The sequence below is a fragment of the Arvicanthis niloticus genome, chromosome 18 (genome assembly GCF_011762505.2).
Source record: "Arvicanthis niloticus isolate mArvNil1 chromosome 18, mArvNil1.pat.X, whole genome shotgun sequence".
NCBI lineage: Eukaryota > Metazoa > Chordata > Mammalia > Rodentia > Muridae > Arvicanthis > Arvicanthis niloticus.
The window spans coordinates 49,713,347-49,739,705 of record NC_047675.1 but is presented as its reverse complement, the minus strand read 5'-3'; the positions used below and the strand labels follow the sequence as shown (position 1 = coordinate 49,739,705).

General features: G+C 44.1%; 1 protein-coding gene across 5 annotated transcripts in view; it reads right to left on the bottom strand.

Annotated features, from left to right (window-relative positions):
* Positions 1-497: 497 nt before the first annotated feature.
* The window catches only part of Urb2 (URB2 ribosome biogenesis homolog), a 26,412-nt gene continuing 550 nt past the window's right edge, over positions 498-26,359 (bottom strand). For 2 of the 5 annotated variants that reach the window (XM_076916036.1, XM_034523007.2), the window contains exons 2-12: positions 26,000-26,243; positions 25,407-25,603; positions 24,792-24,930; positions 23,167-23,343; positions 17,596-20,926; positions 13,621-13,781; positions 11,103-11,213; positions 9,119-9,361; positions 6,137-6,224; positions 2,949-3,088; positions 498-999 (exon numbers count right to left, since the gene is read on the bottom strand). In XM_076916036.1, coding sequence (XP_076772151.1) covers positions 802-999; positions 2,949-3,088; positions 6,137-6,224; positions 9,119-9,361; positions 11,103-11,213; positions 13,621-13,781; positions 17,596-20,926; positions 23,167-23,343; positions 24,792-24,917 — 4,575 coding nt within the window. In that variant the 5' untranslated portion in view covers positions 24,918-24,930; positions 25,407-25,603; positions 26,000-26,243 and the 3' untranslated portion in view covers positions 498-801. Of the gene's footprint in view, positions 1,000-2,948; positions 3,089-6,136; positions 6,225-9,118; positions 9,362-11,102; positions 11,214-13,620; positions 13,782-15,588; positions 15,656-17,595; positions 20,927-23,166; positions 23,344-24,791; positions 24,931-25,406; positions 25,604-25,999; positions 26,244-26,359 lie in introns of those variants that run through there. The other 3 variants (XM_076916038.1, XM_076916037.1, XM_076916039.1) reach the window with 3 other exon arrangements.

Sequence of the window (26,359 nt, the reverse complement as noted above, 5' to 3'; positions counted from 1 at the left end):
GACCCATGTATCAGAAGCAAAACACCAGTTATATAGAGTTTACAGCCAGAAGAGAGAGAAAAGAAAGGATCACATTAGGTACAGTCATAATGGTCAGGAATTTTTCCATTATGTTCATCTCAGAACCTATTTCCAAATTTGTTTGTTTGTTTGTTTGTTTGTTTGTTTGTTTCTTTCTTTCTTTCTTTCTTTTTCTTTCAATACAGGGTTTCTGTGTGTGGCAGTCCTGGACTTTCCTGGCCTCAAACTCACAAAGATACCTCCCTCTGCCTCCTGAATGCTGGGATTAAAAGGGTGCACCACCAAGCCCAGTCCCAATTTCCAGGTCTCTTATACCACACTTAGTTTTAAAAGATGTACTGAGGCATGCAGGTGTGGCTGAGCAGCGGAAGTGTGAGATTAGTGTGTGTGAGGGCCTGTGTTCAATCTTTATCCTGCTGGGGGGCAGGATATCAAAGAACATTTAACTTTTTTTTTTTTTTTTTTTTTTTTTTAAAAAAAGCTATAAAAATATATAATCCCCAAGGTGGACAAGGTGGTGCATGCATTTAGACTCAGCATACAGAAAGCAGAGGGATCTCTGTGAGTTCAAGGCCAATCTGGTGTTCTACATAGTGAGTTCTAAGCCATTCAAGGATACACAGTAAGGCAGACTCTGTGTGTGTGTGTGTGTGTGTGTGTGTGTGTGTGTGTGTGTGTGTGTTTCCCATGGTTGTTGACAATACACATGAGAACTTCAGAACCTCCAGGGCTCTGAACCATGAGTATTCTACAGTGTCCCAGGTGGTTGTGTGGTGTGACCTAGGCTGTATATCTTTTCTCTCCTTCATGCTTGGCCTTGTGGTACTTGAGGTAGTCGCTGTGCAGGTCCTTAAAGACATCACGTGCTCCTGACTGTAGTGAGGCCCGGAGAAACTGGATATCCCTCTCCATGCAGAGATCCAAGATGAGATAAATTCCCTCCTGAAGCAGGTTCTTCACAGGTGGGTACAAGGTTACCTGGGAAGGAAGAAGGCGCTTAGCAAAAAAACAGACAACATGCTGAAAACCCTGGAGCTCAGGCAGCAGCATGACATTGGTACCGTCACAGACCCTGGGCTTGAGACTTTCTAAGACAAAAGCAGTTTCTATCATTAGGATCAATGGTCAATGAATGAAAACATATCCCAGCAGCTTCAAACTTACTGGATGAGATGAGCATTTATCACTGCTCATCCCAAGCCAGTACTATGGAGAGACTGTTGTACACTTGACCTGGCAGAAAAGACAAAGTACTGGAAACATCTCTGTATGCTTTCATCCCGACACTACCCACATAAAGCAGATAAGACAACCAGGCCTGTGGACTACTGCATCTCCTGAACAACAGGGTCTTCCCAGGACCTCTGCCTGTCCCTTGCAGGTTCTCCCACAACACCCAATCTACAGAAGGACAAGGAATGTCTGCGGAGGTCTCTCTGGCTATCTTTGCTCGTAAACATTTAATTAAACCTAAACATGCTGCCTGGGGAAATGTATGACTCTCGGTAGCAGTCTCTAATGCATATAGAGTATTTTCTTCATTACTAAATCTAAAAATAAATGAAAGGTAAAACCTAGACTGCTGCCAAAGGGTTCTGGGATGCAATGGTCTTAAATAATTCACAAGGACTTTTTACTTTCAAGATTAAAACTAAACAAAACAAAAAGGAAAAAAATGGACAAGTTTAAATTAGAGATGAATAATGAAGCCAGGAAGCCAGAGATTTCATAAAATAAATCTTAGAATAATATGAGTTAAGGATTCCAATTATGACGTCACTGTTTGGCCTCAGCAAAGTTAAATTACTATGTCTCATTTTACTCTCCAGTTAAAAAGTACAAGCTTTTCTTTCATAAAACGCTTCTGTGTTAATGACTCGGATGCTTGGGAAAGATCAAGCTTCGATAGAACTGCTAAATACTCACAGGGAAATCACATTACAGGTCCTCGTGCCATCCCAGGAACACTAGAAATATCTTCTCGTGCACTTACTTAGCGCTGCTGCCCCTCCCAGCCCAGCCAAAGTTGTTAAGATGACAAGAAGCTTTACACACTAATGTCAGCAAGGGTGTGGGCTGCAAAGTTACTTAACAGTCACAGTTACTTCAAATAGGGAGGGAAGTAATCTAGAAAGGCTGTTCAACCAAACCTCCCCAGGAAAACGCTGCCTTCTCTAGCCAGACGCTCCATTACAGTGCCCACCAAGAGACCCCAATACCAAGCCAGCCCACTAGACTGGCTATTTCCCAGACAGAAGGCATGAAATGTGTTTATACGAAAATAAGCAAATGAAGACACATGCTCCCTCTATTCACCTGGCTCTCTGACACACTGGCACTCACTAATCAAAGTAAAGTTCCGATGCCATGTGTAGTCCTGAGCTGCCTGACCATGGGTACCAGCAGCTTACGGAAGAGTGAGAACAGTGCACTAATAAACGCAACATGTAACGCTCTAAATGACAGATTCAGCATTCAAACACCAAGTCCAAAAGTCAGACTAATGTGGACAAAGTCACTGGTAATAAATTTCCCAGTGTGTCTACTCCATGGTCCACTCTGAGGATCTGGGGGCAGCAGAACCATCCCTCTTCTCTATGATCTTATGGTCTAGATCCATAAGAGCTCTGGGTTTTGGCCCTGGGTGATATTTCACTTGCCTATCAGATAGATAACCAGGAGAAAACAGGTCCAAGTCTGTACTGGAGCCAGAGACCTGGGAGTCCTGAGCAACTTGAGTGAGAGGGGCTTCAGTGACCCTTACACATTCTTCAGTCCTGACCATGATTCCGTAAGGCTGACGATTACCCTCTACACCAATACACACCATGTACAGGGAAGGGCCTACGACTGCTATTTTGGGTAAAAGTCATGCTCTAAGACCCTGAATGAAAACCCCTGATGAGTATGTTCAGTTTGGGTTTTACCTTCTGCACCTCTGTCACATATTGGGCCACCAGAAATGGGGAGAATGTGGTGAACTCCTCAGCTCGAGTAGCAATGTGGCTGTACATCCTCTCCACCAGGCGTGCACACTCAAGGACCACTGGCAGGTCATCCATGTTCCCTATAGACGGCAAATGCATTGAAATGGCAAGAGCATCTCTCTGGCCCTGCTACAAACAGAAATGACTGCAACCTTCTATTCTTTCCAGACTCTAAACAGCTTATTCTGTAGATTAAAAATAAAGTAAAAGACATGTCTAAACACAAAAACAGTAAAAATACAATAGTCAAGTCTATTTGTTTTTCTAGGGTGTCTGTGATAACTAATTCTCATTGTCAACCTACTGGATTTTAACAGTCCTAACACTCCCCCTAACTGGGTGAGTGTGTGAGAAGCAGTCTCCAGGGAGGATTAAGTGAGCAGGAAAGCCCGCCCTGCACACAGACAGCATCACCCATGGTCTGGAGGCCTGGGCTGAAAATAAGAAAGGCGTAGCAAAGCCAAGTGAGCACCAGCCTTCACCCCTCCGCTTCCTGACTACAGACACACATGTGACCAAACATCCCATACTTCTGTCCCCATGATGAACTACATCTCCTCAAACTGTGAGCTCCTTTCTGAAGCTGCTTTGTCAGTATTTTATCACAGCCAGGAGAAAAGTAACTAATACCTAGGAAATCAATACCTTTCAGGGTAAAAATCCGATTGCTATCATTATTTTAAAGGAGATGGAGTGCGGTAAGACAGGATCAAATGAAAATTATCAAGAGAAGTGATTGAGAGGATTTAAGAGTTCCAAATTATGTCTTTGCCTGTTAGCTTTAGAAACTGTCTGTGTAAGGCTTTCCTTTCATCGGCACATGGAGATGAGATGTAATAGCATCAGCAGACAACCCACCTCACTCTGTCTTCCCAGAGTCACGTGTTACTCCCAGTCTGTCCTCACTCCTCAGAGTAAGGCCATCTAGTCCTGGGCTCCCCCAGCCTGCACTACCCGGGCAGGGAGCTCTGGTCGGTGCTCCATCACCTCCCAAGCTCTGCTGAGCACAGTGACAGCCACAACTTTATGTATAAATCCGGAAAATGCAAACAAACCCAGGAACAAGCAAAAAGGTAGACTGACATTGCATATCAAAGGCACAGCACTCAGAAGCTGGAATCATCTATGTTCTGACTGTGGTGCGACTTCACTTTGTTCTTCATTGTCAATCAGACGGAGTCCATCATGTATACATTAAATCCCAACAAAACTTATTTCTAGTACATATAGTCCAAGTTTGTGTGTTTGTTTGTTTTAGAATATGTAGACACCTTTTATAATTACAGTTTAGCTGGGCATGGTGGCGAATGCCTTTAATCCCAGCACTTGGGAGAGAAGAGCAGTAGGATCTCTGTGAGTTTGAGGCCAACCTGGTCTATAAAGCAAATTCTGGGACATCCAGGACTCTGTTACAGAGAAACCCCGTCAATCAATCAATCAATTAATAATAAATAAATAAATGCAGTTTTCTAGATCAATGTAATTTCTATAAAATTATGTTAACATCTGAGAGGTATTTCATGTTTCACATGTTTAGTCATATGCTTCATGGCCTAACATTCTATTGCTTCTCTTTTCAGACAACATATGTAACTGGCACTGATTATTGCAGCTACCAACTTTATGCATAAAAATAAGAGTACAGTAGGACCCAAAAAGGAAAACAACACGGTTAAAGCCTTGTGGGTCAGGACACAAGTGCAGAGAGAACAGTCTTAGGATTAGCGAGGACTGAGCTAGGCCAGCACGAAGCACATGCTTCTGTGCATGTTCAGAACATGTGATAAGGGACAAACTCGATTTAGCATTTAGCCACACTGCACTTCCACAGTCCACAGCAAGACCTGGCTTTGGCTGCCTGCCTGCCTCCCTGGGTAGACCAGAAGAGAAACTGCTATCAGAATAGTATCTTGGAATATTAAAGGATCTTAACTAAAAACACAGATAGTCATCATATAAACAGTGATGGCTAGCAAAGAGAACAAACTTACTACCAGCCCTAAATATCAGTAATTTTTAATATTAGGTCAACACATGCACTGTGCCATGCACAGGAGGTGGTGACTACTAGCTATGCCACCAGTTGTCCACAGTTGGTCAGAGCAAAGGAGGACTATGGGATCTGTCAACAGTGCCATCCTCTCATCTCCTCTCCCCTCCTCTGCTTTCCAGAAAAAGAAGTTTCAGAGACACCAGATGCACCCACAGTTTGGGATATAGTAAAATGTGACCATCTGAAATAGTTAAAAAAAAATTACCTTGAGCAAGGAGGGTGGATAGCTGTTAGCTTGAGGCCAGTCTGGTCTACATAAAGAGTTCTGGGCCAACCAGAACTACATGTGAGAGCCTATCTCAAACAAACATTTTCTTGAGAGATGCCCTGGTTGGGTTGTATTTAGTTTGTTCTTGTTTTTGTGAGTTGGCATTAGCTAGAATTATTAGTTGGGGAACAGAATCTCAGCTGAAAAAAATGCCTCCCCTGTGGGCAAGTCTATAGTCCATTTTATTTATTAATGATTCATGTAAGAGGGCACAAATGCCACAGAAGGGCAGTGCCATACTTGGGTAGGTGGTCCCGAGTTGTATTAAAAAGCAGGCTGAGCAAACCATGGAAAGCAAGCCCAGCAAGCAGCATTCCCCATGGCCTTTAGTTCCTGCCCTGACTTCCGTCAGTGACTGAGTGTGGTCTGAGATGAAACAAACCCTTTCCCTCCACCAGGTTGCTTTAGGTCATGGTGTTTTAACACAGCAACAGAAACCCTGACTAACACAAGAGGCTAAGGAGGCATCTCAGTGGTTAAGGTCCAGATGTCCAAGTTCCATTCCTAGCACCTGTATCAGGTGGCTTAAAACTATGTATAACTTTAGTTCTAGGGTATCAAATACCATCTTCTGGTCTCCACCAGCATTAACACTGCTCACACAAACACATATACATACATTACAAATACATATTTTTCAAAATATAGTCTTTAAATTTTTTTTCTTGAATATTCACTTAATAATCTGAAAATTCTCATATCACCTTAGTTTGGTGGTTTTATTTTCAATACTATTTACGACCAGAAACACTGCATGATGACTAGATCTGAATCTGTGCACCTGACACCGCCATTACTCTGAGTTACCTTTGTCTTTCTGCCGCCCTTCATGCATAACTGAAGACAGCAGTCGATTAAAGGAGTTCAGGAAAGATGAAATGGCTTTCAGCATCACCTGTGGTGATAAAGGCACACAGAAGGGAGTCAGTCACCTCTCATCTGCTTACCTGGCAGGACATGCCCCACTGTGCAGCACCGATACTTCACATATCTTTTGCTAAACTGACTGAGCGCCTGGCTCCTATCTGGCCCCTTAATTCTTGTTTAAATATTTTAGAGAGCAGGGGTTCCACATTAAACACCTTTCAAAATTTGTAGGCACATTGATTTAAAATTTGCTATTACCTATGTTTTCTCTACACTGTTCCTAATATGCCCTAAAAACACAAAGAATTGATATTTTTAAAAAGATTATACAAATTCACTTACAATGAGAATTAACCCATGTCAATTAACAGTAATCAAACAGCCTGCCGAGGACTTTCCCTTGAACACAGACTGGGAACTTACCGTAAGAGTTTCAAGCCTGTTCCTGGGCTGGAGAGAGAGCTGAGTGCTCAAGAACAGGTCCTGTGCCACGGGCCTAGGTCTGGTTCCCAGAACCCACACAGTAACTCCCAACAATCCATGTCTACAACTGCAGTCCCGTGGATCAGATGCCCTCTTCCAACATCCACGAGCACCACATGCACGAGCTGCACATACACACATGCAGACACTCCTACACATAAAAATCTTCTTAAAAGCCTACTTCTAACTTCCTTATGTGTCTAAAACCCTTGACCTTCAAGTGTCTCTCCTGTCTTCACTCACTCTCATATTATAAAAATCTTTTTATTCCTTTGAAATAGACATTCAGTCTGTATCACCGGCTGTCCTGAAACTCATATGTAGACCACGCTGGCCTCAAACTCCTGCGTTTGCCAAGTGCTGAGATCACAGACATTCACTACGACACCAGTGAAAGCCTTTTCTCAATAAACTCTAACTTTATTTCATTTAAAAAAAATGAGACTAAGATGACAAAAACATGCTTTTTAATCTCTCTCCTGGTATCTGTGTATACACGGTCATATATGTGACCACAGCACACATTTAAGAGTTAGACAACAACCTCAGGTGTTGGGTTTGAGCCTGCTACCTTGTTTTTGAGACAAGATCTTTTTGTTGTTCATTGTTGTGAACTACAGGCTAGCTGACCCTCAACCTTCTAGGGATCTATCTGCCTGTGTCCACCTCCCACCCTACCATAGGAGCATTGGGATGACAGACACAGGCTACCATGTCCAGCTGTACGTGGGCTCCTCATGCTTCCATCTCCCCAGCCACAAACATGCTTCCATTATACCACACATCAGGAACACAAATACAATGTCCAGCCAACAGTAATAAGCTCATGCAAATTTAGTTGGAATTAAGCAAAATTAAACCTTCAGTTTCTAGTCACACGGACTACATTTCAACTGGCCATCATGTCTGAGGCCAGTGAGCACCACTGAGTATGTACTGGACTGCACTGCTCAGAGTAGACTAGAGCACCAGAACAAAAGCATGGTTTGGTGCTGATGGGTCTGTGCTGCACTTCTACAGTCACCTAACAGCCTTAATAATTAGTCAAAATATTTCATGTCAAAGGTAGTGACATAGGAGACAAGGCCAAAGTTGACAGCTGGGAAAGTCTTTGGAATCAAATATTTCTCTTAAAAACCAGCATTGCAGCCGAGCAGTGGTGGCGCACGCCTTTAATCCCAGCACTTGGGAGGCAGAGGCAGGCAGATTTCTGAGTTCGAGGCCAGCCTGGTCTACAGAGTGAGTTCCAGGACAGCCAGGGCTACACAGAGAAACCCTGTCTCGAAAAACAAAACAAAACAAAAACAAACAAACAAACAAACAAAAAAAAAAAAAAAAGCAGGCTGAGCAAGCCATGGGAAGCAAGCCAGTAAGCAGCACCCTCCATGGCCTCTGCATCAGCTCCTGCCTCCAGGTCCCTACCCTGCTTGACTTCCTGTCCTGGCTTCCTTCAATGGTCGACTATAATGTGGAACTGTAAGTCAAATAAATCCTTTTCTCCCCAACTTGCTTTTTGATCATGTTGTTTATAGCAATAGTAATCCTAATCTGGACACCGGACCTCATATAAAAGGAACAGAGAACTGATTCCATAATGTGTCCTCTGACCTTCCAACACTCCGCACAGCATGTGTGCACACTGTCTATTCTTAGACCATCAAAATACTTAGAAATACCTCAACATGTGTACAGGCACATAGATAGCATGTATGAGATCCTGCTGACCACATGCATTAGTGATGGTTCATGGAAAGAACCCTGATCAAAGGTATCAATAGGCTCAGCCCAACACTCAGATCCAACCAAGTGATAATGGTCAAAACATCACCAAGCCTATGCCAGCCATACTCTCTTCTATGAGACCCGTGTTCCTAGCGTCTGCATAACATAAACAGTAGCAGAGTAAACTCAAGACCTTCACTCCCTCTACCACTTGACTTATAAACCCAACACATCTGAGCAAGGTAGTGACTTGCAGAGTAATGGGCCTCCTTTGTATAATATATCAGACATGGTACAGAACAACTCAAGTGGCCTGAAGAGAAGGTCAAGAAGTTTATACATCACAAACTACTAGAAGCAAAATCTGTAACAGTGAAGCTTTCTTTTCCTTAGTTTTGTGTTTGCTTTTATTTTTAGTGGTAGAAGGGATAACTCAGGGACCTAATACGCACACAGGCAAACATGCACACACACAAGCACACACACAAGCACGCACACAAGCACACGCATGCACACACACACGTAAACACACAAGCATGCACACACACACAACCATGCACGCACACAACCATACACGCACATACACAAGCACACACACACACAAGCATGTATGCACACAAGCACGTACGGCCCACTGAGCAGCCCCCAGCCTCTTGCTGCTCCAGCAGCTGGCATTCCCAGCTCATGTAGGAGCAGCTGCACTGCTCTGCCTCTCACCTTAGCGTGGCACTGCAGGATGGAGAAGAGCACGTTGTGCATCTTCAGGAAGACACTGCTGTACTCCCGTGGCTTCAGGTGCTCCAGAGGGACTGTGAGCAAAATGTTAAAGGCCAGGCTGACATGGTGAGGGTTGCTGATGCTCTCCTCCCCTTTCCGAAGCAGAACAGCCAGGACTTCAAGAATAGGCTCAACCAGTGCTAGGGCCACAGGCTGCTCCTGGCAGGCCTCTCGGTGTTGCAGCTGTAAAGCAAGACAAAGAAAACAAAGTAAAGCTATCTCCAAAGAATCACTAAATCACTAAAGCTTGAGGTGACAAAGGTAGTCTGCCTGTGCTCTGCAAGGGAGTGGTGTGGCCAATCAGCAACGTCTCCAAGGGTAACCCTCCAGAGACCTAGCAGCTTCACTTTTTTTGTTCAGTGTGTATCTAGACAAGACGACGACTTCTTCTTCTTCTTCTTCTTCTTCTTCTTCTTCTTCTTCTTCTTCTTCTTCTTCTTCTCCTCCTCCTCCTCCTCCTCCTCCTCCTCCTCCTCCTCCTCCTCCTCCTCCTCCTCCTCTTCTTCTTCTTCCTTCTTCTTCCTCCTTCTTCTTTTTTTTTTTTTTTGAGACAGGATAGCCCTGTGTAGCCCTGGCTGTCCTGGAACTCACTCTGTAGACCAGGCTGGCCTCGAACTCAGAAATCTGCCTGCCTCTGCCTCCCAGGTGCTGGGATTAAAGGTGTGTGCCACCACCGCCCGGCGACAAGACATTTCTTAAAGAGAACAGATACATCCAATGTCTTATAAGGAAGCTGCATGTCAGACACATATAACAGTGTTTTCCCAAAACATAATCAGTTCCAAATGCCTGTAATTATAATAAAGGTCTAGTTGATAAGATTTTCAGTTACTGTCCTAGAAAAATAAGAGAATAGACTCAAGATAAAGGACAACTCTGTCTTCCCTGGGTCACCTAGAGAGCATCCCTACGACTTCCAGTTTGACAGTGAATATGGAAGGAGGCTTTTGGGTGAATCTTACAAGTCCCATCACTCTGCAGGGAACATGGCTCTGCAGCCAGTCTGCCATACACATTAGAGGCATCAAGTGGGTTGTAACCTAGTACATCTCAGTGTAGTCAACAGACTCACCGTCACTGTTATGGCCACCCATCAGTGCATTCTATAGCCTACTCAGTAACTTACTTTTCCATTGTCTGCTCTACCAAAACATACTGGGGGGAGAATGGCACGCTTTATTTAGCACAGGCCTTTGGTGTTACAGATTCTTAGGGAAAAGACAAAGAAGCAAATTAGAAAACAGAAGGGAACATGAAGTCTAGTTTTCAGGCCTTTTAGCTCTGAAAATATGCTGATCCATAACAATTCTCTCAAAAGCTGTCAATCTGGATGGTGATGATGACAAGCAGGCACTGCCCTTTCCTATCTGCAATAAGAATCTTTGAGCCAGGATCAATGGAGGGTGCGAACACTAAGACCAACCTCAATGGACGAGGCTCCTGTAGTATAAAATGAAACCAAGTCATTGCCAGATGAAAATTCAACACTTGGGTTGGATACAGCCGCAACCTGTCACATTACTACTCAAACTAAACAAGAGTATTCCCTTTACTGTATCACATGCCTGACACACATGGTCCCGTCGTGATACCAGTATACTTAACTGACCACAGAACTCTGTGGGCATCGGCCCCAGGGATCTCCTCCACCTGAGTCTACGGCCCACAGTAGCCTCAGCTTGTCCTTGCCATCAATCTCATCACTCGCTGTCTGAATCCTCAGTGCCCGTCCCTCTCACCACTTCTTATCCAGGTTGCTACTGTCTGACAGTGTATACAGACAGAAAGCATAAATGGGTTACCTGTTCATGGCCACCTTCAAGAAAACCCCCAGAACCAGAGATGACAGAGCCCAAGCCACTAGCTGTCTTACAGAAGAGGAAATGAGAGACAAGCTGGAGGTACATCTCAAGCAGCCACTCACCATCAGAGCCGTAACTATCTGGGGGCACGAACGCCACAGCAAACTCGCCTTTTCTCCATTGAGTGGACATTTGAGTAGCAGGTTGAGTAGTCTAATGGCACACAAAACAGCCTGAAACAAAAAGGCAAACTTTAGCACTGAAATAGCCAATCCCCTGGGAGAACGCCACAGGAGAGAAGAGCCTTTTGCTGGTGCTGACATGTTATTGGGCTCAGGAACAGGAACAAGGCCTGGTCAGGGTTGAGTTTTACCAGCAAGGACTATCTTTTACATTTGTGCACAGACAGGAAGCAATGATGATGAGCTAAACTCAAGCAAAAGTAGGGTCTTTGGGGAACTAAACTAGTCACAAAGGGAAACTGGTCCAGGACACCAAGTTCAGTGAGGTACAAAGAATAGCCTAATCATTGACACCATTTTGCCAAGATGCTGGTCACACAGGACACTATTACTTCATTGATCAAGAACTACACAAGAACTGGGTAATGGTGGCGCACGCCTTTAATCCCAGCACTCAGCAGGCAGAGGCAGGTGGATCTCTGATTTCAAGGCCAGCCTGGTCTACAGAGTGAATTCCAGGACATCCAAGGCTGTGTTATAAAGAAAAACCCTGTCTCAAGGACAAAAAAAAAAAAGGGGGGGGGGTTGGGTGGGTTACACAAGGGAGCGATGCCTTAGTGGTTACGAGTACTGGCTAGTCTTCCAGAGGACCTGGTTTGATTTCCAATACCCACCTTGTGGCTTACAACCATCTAGCTTCAGTTCCGGGGTATGTTATTTGATGGCTTCTGTAGGCACAAGGCATGTACAACGTGCACAGATACACACTCAGGCAAAACACCCACACACATAAAGGAAAAATTAAAAATTAAAAAACAAAACAAAACTACGTAAAGGTTTAGAGGAAACACTAGGTGTGGTGCTGTGATGGCAGGCAGCTCCTCTAAGGCAGAGGACAGGCAGGCAGGGACTTACGTTTACTAAATGTTTCACAAAGGCCTGGCCTCATGTCCTGCTTCTCAGTGTTACAAAGGCCTCTTTCTCCCCTCAGACTGTGAAGTCACGCAGCCCCAGCCAGATCCTGACGTCTGCCCTGTGCACTCTTCCCTTGCCTTCTCTTGACTGCACAAACCTGCAAATCTGACTGTTGCCAATTTCCTGCATATCTACAAGATAAATCCACCCACTGTGGCTTGGTGCCCTCTCCTTTTTCAAAATTGTACACCCTCTGCCCCAACAGACACACACGCACTGTCCCGTCAAATTCTTCAATACTCACTTCAAGTTTCCCTTGTCTATGAAGTCTTCTCTAATTAACTGGTTTAATAAAAATGTGGGGGTTATTTTCTTCCCCAAATCACTTGCTGAAATGGAATCCCAGAGACCCAGCGTCCTTCTTAAAGCTGGGCCCCAATTGTGCCAAAAAGATATACAATTAAGTTCCAGAGGCAGGCAGGTGTGGCAGGCAACTGGTGGGGATGGTAGGGTCCTCAAGTCCTCATGCTCACGGGCAAGGGTCTAAACTGTTCCTGTGCCCCTTGCCAGAACTCAACTGCCCTCTAACTCTCCTCAAATCCAGATCAAAAACCCAACCCCAGGTGTTGTCAGTGACCAGGAATAAAGAAGACACTAATGAGGCTAGCTATTAATAGTGTATATCTATATTTACAGTCCTTGAGAGGTTGAGGCAGGAGATTATAAATTCAGGACTGGGCTGCAATGGCAAGCTCAGGAAAAACAAAGGAAGAGAAGCAGCCAACCGCCTAGACCTTTCTATGGAGGCTTTTTTCCTCAAGTGCCACTGGGAGTATCTGACCAGATAGTACCCATGACCATCCTGCTCATGAGCTGTCTAAGGCATTCTACATGGACACTGGGCTTATGAACTGAGAGCTCAAATGCTTCTTTTTCTTTTTTCTTTTTTGTCAGTGTTGAGGTTTGACCCCCAAGGCCTCATGAATGTAATACAGATACTCTACCAACTAAGCTATATACCCAAAGTGTACACATGAGTGTACACATACACGTACACCCGGCCCCCTCCCCAAGTGACTCTTCATTTCTGGTCTATAGCTGTCTGACCACATCAAGTACCTTTCAAAAAAGCATGCAGGAGCAACTCTTTGAGAAGCCCACAACCATGTTCTCACATGTGTCTTATTTTCTCAAAAGTATCTCTCTTAATCTTCATTCTCTTTTTAATGATGTTTCCAAAAGACTGTAGTAGATGAAATGAACTTAAAGACTTTTATATATGGTCTTTATATAGATTTCACATCTCACGTATTAAGAGCACACATTTGTAATTCTGAAGAAATTCTCCTTTGAAGAATAAGAACTCTTCAGTGGAAGCTAGAGAGTCCACAACTGGGCTCCCTCCCACAGGCTCCTGCTCTGCCTCCACTATGTCAGCCAACTTTATTTCGGTTTTTTAGAAGTAACACCAAGTTTCAAACAATCCTTCCTTTCACCAGGAATAACTACCACTCCAGGCCTGTAACAAAAGATAGATACCCACCTGTAGATCTGACTTCCATGCCTGAGTGACGTCCAGCCCCTGAAGAATAGCCTGCAGTACCATCCCAAAGTGGTCTGTTGTCCCAGTCTGAAACATTTGGGTAAGCAGGGCTCCCAAGTGAGGTTCAGTATCCTGAGTGACTGGAGCAGGTATGCATGGACCTGCAGGAAAAGAAGCCGACACTGTTACAATCTGACTGTAAGTGCTAGTGATTTGTAAGTTGCCACATGACTGTACCATGCAGCATTAATAACCTGAGTAAATTGGTGAACAGTACAAAAGCAGGTACTGGTGAGAAAGTCAGAGTGGATGCTCCTGTGGTGCCCTTCTCTTACCCAGAGCTGTACCTATGCACAGTGTTTGTACACAGAAAATGTCAATATGCTCAAGTCAGCGAGGGACCACAGCAGTCACGTAACCACTACTCTTTATCTTCCTTATACAATCATTAATGGTGCAGAAGTGGCATATTTTTAAATACCCAGATGTGGGGAGCCAAACCAACCCTAGACTTTCTTAAAGCCCCTGATAAAAGGACAAAGTAAACTTTAAGTTCTGTATCCTTGTCCAGGAGTGGACTTGGCAGGGCTAGTATAAAGCTGGGACCAATGCCTCAAGAGTCAAAGCTGCAGCTCTGGAGACCCAACTCTTCCCCCTGGATTGTTGTTATCAGTCCTAATGCAACTGTGTCTGAGGTATCCCATACTCTCTTTGCCAACACTGTCCAACTTAGGTCTCTTCTGGACTTGGCCAACCATGCCCACCCCACAAATAGTATATATGATGCTGTATTTCTTAATAAACTTGTTTGGTGTAAGTCATTAGTTTATGCAAGACCTCCTGATCCCAGCTACTGCTTTTGTCTTCTTTATTCCTCATATCTGGTCTTCCTATTCAACACCCACGTTTAGGTCACCCTACTGGTTCAGGTCACCCAAGAATGTTGAAAAAGATAAGAGCCTTAACATTCCTGGGACTGTCTACCAGATCCCAAAGGTGTTTTCTGGAACCCTCCAGGACCTTCTGGCACACAATCCTACAACAAAGTCCAAGGCCTTTCAACACTGACCTGTGTGTCCTTCCATGTGTTTCAGACTGCCACACACCAGAACAACTTCTACCTCTCAATCTGCTATTTACAGAGGACTGAGATCAGGGGCTCTGACTGATAAAGTCATAGGCTCCTACAACCTGTTAGACCTAGATTTACAGCCTCTTTCAGCCCCCTTCTGCACAATGAACACATCAGTGAAGGTGCATGTCACTGGCAAATAAAAGGACACAGAAGCTATAGGCGAGCCTTTCCAGGAGGGCTGACCACCCACCCATACTTGCTTAGCTGGACTTCACGGCCATTTACACTTGGCTTACATGTACCCTCTAGCCCCAGTCCCACATCCAGGTTGGGTTTTGTATTTCATATTCTTTCCACTGCAATCTCTATAGATGTGTGTTACTGAAACCCAAATCAGCCAGAGCAGGGATAGTCCTATATAAAAGGCCAGCTCCAAAGCACTGGCTTCCCCAGTCCCACTAAGGCAATCTATTTATTGCCTGAAAGCATTCATAAAAGGCCCTGTTTATGAAATGCCCCCTTAGCACCACTGGAGGGCAGGGGCATCCACCTAAGTCATTGTATTGCTACCTTTCAGTTCTTCAAAGCAACCTTAATGTTCCCTTTCTTCCCCAGTGCCTTGGGCCTCACCTCACTTGGTATTTCTTTCAGACTGCTTACTACTCCAGCACATCACCCGACATTCTAATGGTTCAGATGTGTGAACATGCTGGACTTACTGTATCTGAGGCTCTGTCCCAGAGGTCTGAGGTACCACAGGCACAGAGATATAAAAGTAGGGTTGAGAACTGCCTCATCTCACCAGAGGTAGGGAAAGAGTATGCAGAAGTTCTGTTTAACAAGTTGACAGAAGCCATAGGTTCGGATGCCAGCTGCCATCCTAAGAGACTCACCTGGAATGCTGTCACAAGCTTTAACAAAAATTCAATGTTAGTTCCAGTATTAGGGAAGCACCAATCCCTGAGTTATTAAACAAAAAAAAGATCATCAGAGCCAGGTTTTTTTTTTTTTTTTCCTTCAGTTCATCCACTCTTGAATCCTAGACAGAAAGGTCACTGACAGGAAAACAAGAGCAACACCATTCAGTCCACACACCCGGATCTGGTAGCCGCCCAGGCGGACCAGGTGGCTTCACTTCCTGAATGTCTCACCCTGTTGTAGCTTCTCTATTGGAATCAACTGAGCACATTCTCTACTTAGCATGCACTCTTGCCCCCCCTAGCCCTCAAAAGACAACCTAATTCCTACTCTAGCCCCTCAGCAACCCCTATAACTAAAAGGAAAGCCTCTGCTGCCTGTGACAGATACAAGCTGCTGACTAGATACAAGACATCAGGCCTATTCATCTTTGTCTGCCTTAGGGAGTAACTGTTTTATATATACACAAATACACACACACTTTAAAATTTTTATTTTATTTATGTTTGGATTTTGAGAAAAGGTCTCATTTGTACTCTTGGCTTGGAAATTGCTATGCAGACCGTGCTAGCTTCAAATTTATAGAATCCCGCCTGCCTCTGCCTCTGTAGTACTGGAATTAAAGGCATGTGCCACCATGTCTTGCCAAAAAGAATTCTTTTACTGTATTTGTTTAGTATTTATATTTTAGATGTTTCTAAATAATCTTTATAACTATTTGAATGGCTACGTAAGATTTTTCAGATGTCAGTTTTGTGCAGGAAGACATCAGTTCTCTCACTAGTCTGTGTCTGAGGTCTTAGCTGGCCTCAAAGGATGATACCTTATTAACACAGATGACACCAGGTCAGTCTATTTAACTATACACACACACACACAAACACACGCATACACTACATACAACCAAGCACGCACGCGCACACACATGCGCACGCTATTGATCACACTGAATTGGGGTGCTGAGGAAAGCAGAATTTTAATCCACACCACCATAGACCTGAGACAGGAGCTCTCCCTAGCTGAGATGACCTGAGACAGGCGCTCTCCCTCAGAGAGATATCTGTATGAGTCATCTGTGGCCAGAGCAAATTAAAAACCAAAACCAACAACTCAAAACCATGGAGGGGGGTTGATGAGATGGCTCAATGGTTAAGGTCACATAATGTTTAGACAGAAGACCCAAATTAAGTTTCTAGCATCCACGTTGAACGGCTTACAAATGTGTAACTCTAGCTCTAGAGAATCAGGAACCCTCTTCTGGGCTCTACAGTACTCTACCTGTACTCACATGTGCAGACTCACACACATATACTCATGATTAAAAAAAAATCTGGATGTGGAACTCAAGACGAGCCAGGTCTGCATAATGAGTTCCAGGCCAGCTATGACAAAGACAGACCCTGCTTCAAACAAACAAAGCATAAATGTATACAAAACAGTCCCTAAAATATGAGAGGACACACGGAAGGGAAGGCTGGAAAGGTGACTGCTTACATGTGCCAATACAGAAAGAGGAAATGCAAGCTTTGGGGGCAAGCTTTCTCATGGGGTTCTTTCGGAAGCTGCCAGGTAACCCCCTGTTCAAGGGGGAGGGAGGCCCAGCCAGTGGTGGTGCTCACACCGGTAGGATATGCTGAAGAGATAGAGGCATGTGAATCATAAAACATGAAACACGGTAACTTGGTCATGGAGTCCCATTGACTTTAAGCCTCTGCAGCACAGAATCAGCTCAGAAGAAACCCACCTTTTCAGGGCTAATGAGATGTCTCAGTGGTTAAGAACAGTGGCTGTAAGTCCAGAGGACCCAGGTTTGATTCCCAGCACCCAAATGGCAGCTCACCACCATCAGTAACTTCAGTTCCAGGGGATCTGACACCATCCTCTGGCTTGAGGGCACCAGGCATATACTTGGTACATAAGACATACATGCATGCAGAACATCCATACACATAAATTTTAAAACACCAAAAAATCCACCTTACCTGTAAGAACTTTCCGCACAGAATAAAAGATGGAAGCAAAGACGGAGCTCTCCTTGGAATGGAGCTCTGGGGCCAAAAAGAACAAGGTTAGAAATTGCAACGCTGCCTGGAAAGACTGAGTTCTCCCCGACAGAGCCGGCAACTCCTCCAGCAACTGAGTGTAGATGTCCTGGTAAAGCGCCACATGAGACAGCAGTGTTTTGTCTGTATCCACCACTTGAGCAATTTTGGGCTGTCCTTCCCTGAGGTGCCGGCTCAGGTCTACTTCTAGAAGTGTGGGAACAGCTGAGAGGAGGACTGAAGGCAGGCGGCGGCCTGCAGTCCCAGACACTAAGCAGAGCTGCAGCGTAGCACCCATCTGCATCATGGCCTGCTGCAGCAATTCAGGTAGTACTGCTGGGGCCTCCTGTAGCTGCTTCCGCTCCTTAACACAAGGCCCCAAACTCTGACACAATTTGGTTAGAGCCACCAGAAGCAGTTGCCTGCCCCGAAGGTTCTGGATTTTCAATTCTTTGCTAGAAGCTTCCTTACTGAACCTTGAGAGAAAGGCAGTGATTTTCCCAAAATTGATCACCAAGCTCAGCTTTCCTTGGATAAGCATCTGCATCAGCTGTTCCAAGAACACTCCTGACATTTGAAGAAGCTGCAGCCAAGCAGAGTCATCCTCCCTAACTTGAAACTCAGCACTGGCTTTCAACAGTGAGGTCAGCACAACCTCAAACATGTCACTAACGTACATAACCCTGAATACAGAGCGGGCATTCCTTCCTCTCTGCAGACCACTGAGGAGCCGGTAGCACTTCACCAAGAACTGGAGGGCTAGTGGGCAAGAGCAATGCCCTAATGTGGAGACTGCCATGGAGAGTATCAGGAAAAACAGATGCACATGGTAAGAAGGCGTGAGGCTGTCCAGGCGCAGGGCAGAGATGACCTCTAAGAGCTCCAGGAGGCCTTTTAGCTGCTCTTCATCCAGCTTGATTGGAAAACCACTCTTGACCATGGATAGAAAATTCTGGGCAATTTCTCCTCTTGGTTCTACACCTTCAGGTCCAACTTTTGCCAATTTGGTGTCCCAGTGAGCCACGACTGTGTGGTAGTCCTTTCCAAAAAGCCAGGGGAGCTGCTGACTAATGAGATTCAGATCACTACGAGCAGCAGAGCACAGAATGCTAGAACACTTTTCAATGATACACGTCAGGAAGGCGGAATGGACGGACTGCATCTCTGGGAAGAGAGGGCTGTGAAGAAGGGCTGTGGATATTTTCTCAAGCGTGACATGAGGCTCACCGTGTGCCAAGCTTCCCTGGGTTTTACTTGCTAGTAAAGTTCTTAACAAGACAGTGGCCACATATCTCACATCATTCAAACAAAGGTAGGGGATTAAAACTGTGAGGTTTGAGACAATTAAGTGCCAGTGTGCGACAGGATATGTGAACTCATTCATTGTTGACACCTGCTTATCCCAGGCAGCTACTACTATCTTCTGGCTTAAACGGTCTCTGCCAGAATCAAGAATGTGGGCAGTGTCAAACCTCAAGGTTTGAAGGGCTTCTTTGGACTGGGAATTAGTCCGCATTAAAGTCCTCTTCACCTTCTGAAGGTACAGCTGTTCTAAGCAGTACCTACTGAGAGACTTGGACTGGGCTATACACTTTTCCACCTTCTTCCAAAGCTCTGTTTCCACACCTGGTAGCAACAAAGGGAGGTTTGAGCTATCCAGACCAGCCCTGGCTAGGAAGACTGACAGAGAATAATACTGGCTGCACTGCAAACTGAGGGTAGTGTCCACCTGAGCCCAGGTGTAAGCGAGTAAGAGTGCAGCGTCACTCACCTTCTGCTGCCACGGCTCAGGCTCTGGCCTCCAGAGGTCCAGGAGAAGGCCCAAAAGGGGCTTCACAAGCTCTTTGAGCATTCTCTCCATCGTGCACTGTGTCCGTCTGATGATGGGTAGAGGCATGTTGTTGTCCAGACTCTGCATGTTGAACATGATGCAGTGTAGCAGAGAGCTCAGTGACACTGCCTTTAAAGCCATGTCAGTATCACTCTGCAAACAGGGCATGACTAAAGACTGGAACTTATCTAGTATAAGGGACCATGTATCCAAGATCTGACTCAGTGGCAGCTCCAAAAGACATGCACGGAGAGCCATAGAGAGGCCTGAGGCGAGCACAGGCTGCCGCAGTGCATCAGCAGCTGGGCGGCAGATCACCTCCAAAACCTCCTGAAATAACTGTGGCACCTGTCGGAGCTTGGCATATGTCTGGAAGACAGTGTTAATAAGCACCTCCTGGGCTTTTTTGGCTCGAAATTCTGTTACTTCTGCATCAATCCAAGCCGAAGACAACAGGTCATCCAGGTCTGGCTCTAAAATCAAATGATTCAGAGATATCAAAATCTTGAGGCATCGAAACCAAGCTGGCACAGATGCTTGTGAATGATTGATCAGCAGCTCGGCCACACGGCGGTAAAAGTGGAACTGTGTCTCCGCATGCCTAATCCTGTCAGCAGCCACGTTGTAGATGTTACTCGTGGCCACTAAGTTTAGCAGTTGCTCTATAGCCAGAAGCTCTGTGGTCCAATCTGATAGGGACAGGGCTTCCATCTGCCCCTCCTGCAAGTGTGCAATTTTCAAGCAGCCAAACAACCTGGGGAGAACCTGAAAACAGAGAAACTGGTTTTCTTCCCTAAGGTATGATTCCAGAAAGAGTCTATACAACAAAGATACTGAGCTGGCCACAACCAAAGCATGGAGGTCTGATTTGACATAGTCAGGCTCCACCAGTCTTGTAATCACAGTTTCCATTGGAGTGAGAAGACTCTTCAGGACCCCCATCTTTATGTTCTCTTGGTGCTGTTCCAAGAGCTCCTCTTTATAGGATGAGAGTAAATCATGTCGAAAAACACCACTTCGAAGAACAGCATCAATCTTATTCCTGATATCTCGGCTTAGTACCTGCCAAAGCTGACCCTGACTAGCCTGTGTCCATGTGCCCCCCAAAAGCAAGTGTCTCAGGACTAAGCAGGGTTGGAAGAGGTGACCAGTCATATCTCCAAAGACACGCCTAGGGTTGGCTTGTTGTTGCTGAAGTTTGAGGTAATGGTCAAGAGCCAGATGAATGACCTCAAACAGCTTGGCTGTCATGGCTCCTTCCGGTTGTCTGCAGGCTGACCAGCAGAGCTGGCTCAGCAAAGCCACAAGAAGCTCTGGTTTGGCTGTATAGATGACAGCAAGAGCAGGTGCTGAGAGGATGCCCTGGCAGCAACTCAGGATGGCACAGACATTCTTCTGGGATCCCGAAAGTGAGAACTCTTCTATTCTCTCATTTATGATCTGAGTATTAAGAAAGGAAAAAAAAAAAAACTCATGACTACCCAAAGCCACACCTACTCAAAAAGTATGAAAGAATCATTCCTCTGCCACATTTTGATGAGGAATACCCAGATTTTTCTACTTCTAACATGAACTTGACACACCCATCTCCTGTCAGTATCAACCTTAAAAGATGTAGTGTCTTTCTAAATTTGCCATCCAATTCCTAAAGGCTGGGCTTTGCAAAACTTAAGTCAGTAGTCAAGTTTTTCTTCTTCTTTTTATTTATTCATCTCTCATACAATACATCCCAACTACAACCTCCTCTCCCTCCACTCCTCCCAGTTCCTGCCCCATCTCCACCTCCCCTTCCCCCTAGATCCACAGTTCCTCCCTTTCCCTTCAGAAAAGAGCAGGCCTCCCAGAGATATCAACTGAACATGGCATAACAAGATGTAATAGACTAGGCAAAAACCCTCCTATCAAGGCTAGATGAGGCAACCCAGGAGGAAGAAAGGTTTAGAGCCTATATCTTTATCTAGGTGTCATCAAGTAGCACTTGAGTCGTGACCATGTGGATGGATGGAGATATATATAAAACAGTCAAATGTTCCTATTAAGAACCCCAAAGCAGGGCTAGCGATGGAACCCCATTGGTAGAGTGCTTGCCTAACATGTATGAAGTTCTATGTTCAATCCCCAGCACTACATAAACTGAGTGTGATCGTGCATGTCGGTAATGTCAGTACTCAAGACGTACAGGGAAGAGGATCAGAAGTTCAAGATCATCCCTCAATGACCTAGCTAACTTGATGCCAGCCTATGATACATGAGTCTTTTTATCATATAATACACACACTGCTTTCATTTTTCAAAATTCCAAATTTAGACACTAAAGCAGGCAGATCCCCAAATGTACTGTTAGGCCAGTAACTTGTTCCCAGCCTTCTAACAACCTAAGAGTCGAAACTGTTTAAGGTGCTAAGCTATTAGCGACTGCATGAAACAACCATTATTTCCACTCAAGTTAAGTACGAGCTTATTTTTTTTAAAGTTCAGCAAATGTGCTAAATCCTAAGGTGTCAACATATCATCAGTGGCCTCCAGATAGTTTATTATATAGATGACTAATAAAAATCTTTTCCATAGTTAGACGCTAAAGCATAACTTGTGTTCAAATGTATTTGTGTCCTTTAGTAATATTTTATATAACTATAAACATACATTTATTTTAAAACTATATTTTCTAAAATATAGAGCTACTCAATCTTCTAGCCTTGCCTTAAGAACCACTCGGAACGACCCATTATTTAAAAGTGTCACAGTAAAAGCTGTAGTCTGAGGAATGACTGGCACCTTATCTACTTCTTTGTTCTCTGCTCTGTTCCACTCTATTCTGCGAGGCTCTGGCTGAACAGCTCAGCAAACATGCACATCTAGGTTCAAATCCCAACACTGCCACTTACTATTCATGTGATGAACAGTTATATCCTTAATGCCCTTTGAAAAGCCTGTCATGAGTACTAAATGCTCACTAGTACTGGATTTTAATGGTAAGACCTATTACCATAGCACCTGAAAATATTGTTTTGATGATGATGTTCAGACTTTTCTGATTTTAGTCAAAAATCCTTGAGATAATTTCTATCCATTTTGGTTTTCTATCTCCCTCCAGAAAATGACAAGTGTCCGTGTCTATGCATGTGTCAGTGCAGCTATGATATGGTATGATATGGCAGCATCTGTGTCTATGCATGTGTCAGTGCAGCTATGATATGGTATGATATGGCAGCTACCTCTTCCAGTTAAACAGTAATCAAACTGGCTCTGACACACATCTATATTCCCAGCACCCAGGGATACAAACAAAGAGGAACAGGAGTTGAAAGCAGATGGTAATAAAAACTAGTTCATAGGCCAGGCATGCTGGTTCATGCTTATAATCCTAGGTGGCAGAGGAATGAAGGTCTCTATGAGTTCAAGGCCAGCCTGGTCTATGTAGAAACTTCCAGGACATCCAGGGTTACATAGAGAGACCCTGTTTCAAAAACAAACAAACAAACAAACAAACAAACAAAAAAAAATACACAACTTTTTTTAGGGGGGGTGTGCAGTTGGGGAGGTTACTATTTCTACTTCCTTTTCTTCCCTGAAATTTCCCACATAGTCACATAATTTTCTAAAACAAGTTTAGGCAATAACAAGAAATTAACAAAGATGTATATTATAGAAGTCAACAGAAGAGACCATTATTTATTTACCTTGACAAGGGAAATCTGAAGATTTATAGTCTTTCCATTCTTAAGGAGATTCTGCAATTTCTTGCTATGTAGAATGTTATCTACATAGACCCAGAGCCTTTCAACAATATCTTCCTGCAGTTCAAGTTTTTTCTTATAAAATGCAACCAATGACTGTCTTGCCCAATCAAGTAAAACCTGGATTTGTAGAAAACATACTATGTAAATTAAGTTCTTACATGAAAGATTTTCAGCATTTAAAGGGACACCTAGTCATGACCAAATTTTATTGCATGAAAAACAAAAACAATTTCCTGTTAAAATACCTATAGTATCAGGTACCACTGAGGGTGAAACACTGCAGGAGGAGCACTTCAGTCTACAAGTTCAGGATGAAACTGGGCAACATAGCAAGATCCTATTTGAAACAAATAGGCTAAATATGGTTACATATGCTATTAACGTCAGTACTTGGAAGCTGAGACCTAAAGACCTCAATTCATTGGCAGCGTGAGATGTATAGTCAAAGCATTGTTTTTAAATCCTCACTTGTGTTAACATTACATAATATGTTTTGAGATCTTGAAATGTTTATTAAGGAAAAACGATGATGTCTTCATCTGGCCTCAAAGAAAAGTTTCAGTGAAATTAACATTATTCAGTGGCCTTTTCTAAGAGAAACACATAAGCATCCACAATGACCACAGAAGGGATCACATGTGCAAATCAAATGGCAATGAGGGATAATTAAAGAAACAAAAAAGGAATGATAATCAGAATACTTGAACATGTGTGCTGACTTTCCCAAGACATGTAACTTTCTAAAGCTTCCTCATTCAGGAGGCACAAAGAGGGCAAATGGATGCACACGTGTTTATGAGAGAAACAGGGCTTTGGACACATGCAGTTTCCATTACTGCAACAATGTTTTCTCAAGCACAAAACACTGAGAAAAGGCGATGCTTCAGTTCCCAGGGCTGTGTTTGTAAGGGCTTGTGGTGATGATGATGATAAGAAGAAACCCAGGGCTTGAGGCATGCTTGGCAAACACTATGACACTTACTCAGTTCTACTCTCCAGAACTGTGGATAGGCATGACAAGCTGGGGTCTTGAGCAAGCCTACCAGGATTACCCTTTTGTTTCATGTTGTGAAGTGCTAACCAGGGAACTACCAACTGTGAAGATGACGAAAATGTGTAGCGGGTGTGGACACTGACAGATACACTAACTGTTCTGCAAACCACACCTCATTACTTCTCTCACAATTATAACTGCTTGATGGATCTCCTGTGCCTCCTTTAAACCAGCATTGGGATGCACGGCACCCAGTGCCATGAGCTTGTCACCCTACCACAGCTACATTGCCTACTTTTCAGCCACAGCAGCATAAGCAATCCCAGAACAACAAGATTATAATTGGCTCCTACAGTTTCTAGCTTGCCCTCATAGAGTTGACATGAGAAGGTTGACTTCTCAACCTTCTGCCTAGCAAACTGAACGCTCCCACTGCTTCTTCACTGACATTACACTTCCAGTGAAGTTTTCCCCACATGTATTTTCTAATCTTTTAAATAAATGCCAATATCCAAGTGGTACATATAATTATCTTAGAGCATAAAATGTGTAAGTTTTACATTAAACTTACTTGTTCTTTATTTGGCAGAAAGCACTGATGGGAAATCCAGGCAAAGTGAGCTAATTTTAGTTTATCTTCCCAGGAAGTTGTCTTGCTTTTAAGTTTAAAGGAAATACCAGAATAAACAGCAGCCATTGCTACACGTCTTCTACAGTTAAAAAGGGAGAACAGTATCAGGATACGGCCTAACTGAACAGACATCAGAAAATGAACAGTAACTTAAAAAAAATTGTTTTATGTGCATGTGCCTGAGTATATGCACACAGGAGCCCAAGGTCGGAAGAGGGCATTAGACCCTGTGAGACTAGATAGAGTACAGAGAGTTGTGAGCTAGCCACCAGCGGATGCTGGGAACTGAGCCAGGTCCTCTCCAAGACCAGAGTGCTCTTAACTTAGAGCCACCTCTCCAACCCTCACCATAGACTTCATCAGTACAATTAGATAGCAGAGCCCAGGCAAGGATGCATGGTAAAATGTGTCAATTACATATTTAGTTAATTTGAAACTGGCTTTCAGCAACAGCAGGTAGACAGTAGATTATAAACACTCCTGCTGTGATAACACACCACACTTAGAGAATATAGAAATTCAATGAGGAAAAGTCAAAGTGTGTAAATTACTCACAGCAAAAAAAGCAAGCAGTGCAGTACTTGAAGAAAATAATGCTTCTTGAGGTGAAAAAGAAATGAGGTGTTGTGGCTGAGGAAACCGCTCAGCAGTAAAGAACACGGGCTACTCCTGTGCAAGCCCGAGTTCAGTTCCTAGCACCCACAACTACCTAAGTCAATTTCCAGGGGATTCTGCATCTTCTCCCCAGGATCCTTCATGTATGTCAGACGAAAGAAGGAAAGAGAGAAAGAAGTCAGGCATTAATTTCAATAAATATGCTCTTATTTCTACTATAACAGTAACTTGTCACACACACATATACAGAGCTACATTAGACAAAAAAACATATACAATCTTTAAAAAATAACTGTGATAATATAATAAAATCCCAAGTAACAAAGGAAAGCATATATTAACAACCTACAACTGCTATGAAACCCAGCCAAACCTTTTAAGTTTCTAAAAGTCATAAAAAGTTGTTTTTCATTGAGGTAAACAAATTAGCTCAAAAAAGGATAAAACAATGTTGTCAAGGCAAGAGATTGTACGCTTTGGAAAGCTTACTACATGGGCCTTCAGTTCAGAACTGAGGCCCTTCCCGTCCTCACCTTCAAATTTCTTCGGAAGGGTGGAGGGCAGGGGTTTTCACCCTGTGGCTCACGCCCCCGCAGGACTGCAGCCCAGATAGTTACACTGTGCTTCCCAACAGTAGAATTATAAAGTAGCAACGAAACAACTTCAAGGCGGCCGAGGGGTGGCGGGCGCGGGCGGGAGGGGGCGTGTCACCACCACCACGTGAACTGTATTAAAGGGTCGCAGGATCAGGAAGGTTGAGAACCAATGTTCTAGGGGCTGGAAAGTAGACTCCGTGGTTAGGATGACTTACTGCGTTTCCACAGCCCACAACCCACATCCTGGCTCACAACCAACCACCTGGATCTCCAGTTCTAGACCTAAGGCGCTCTTCT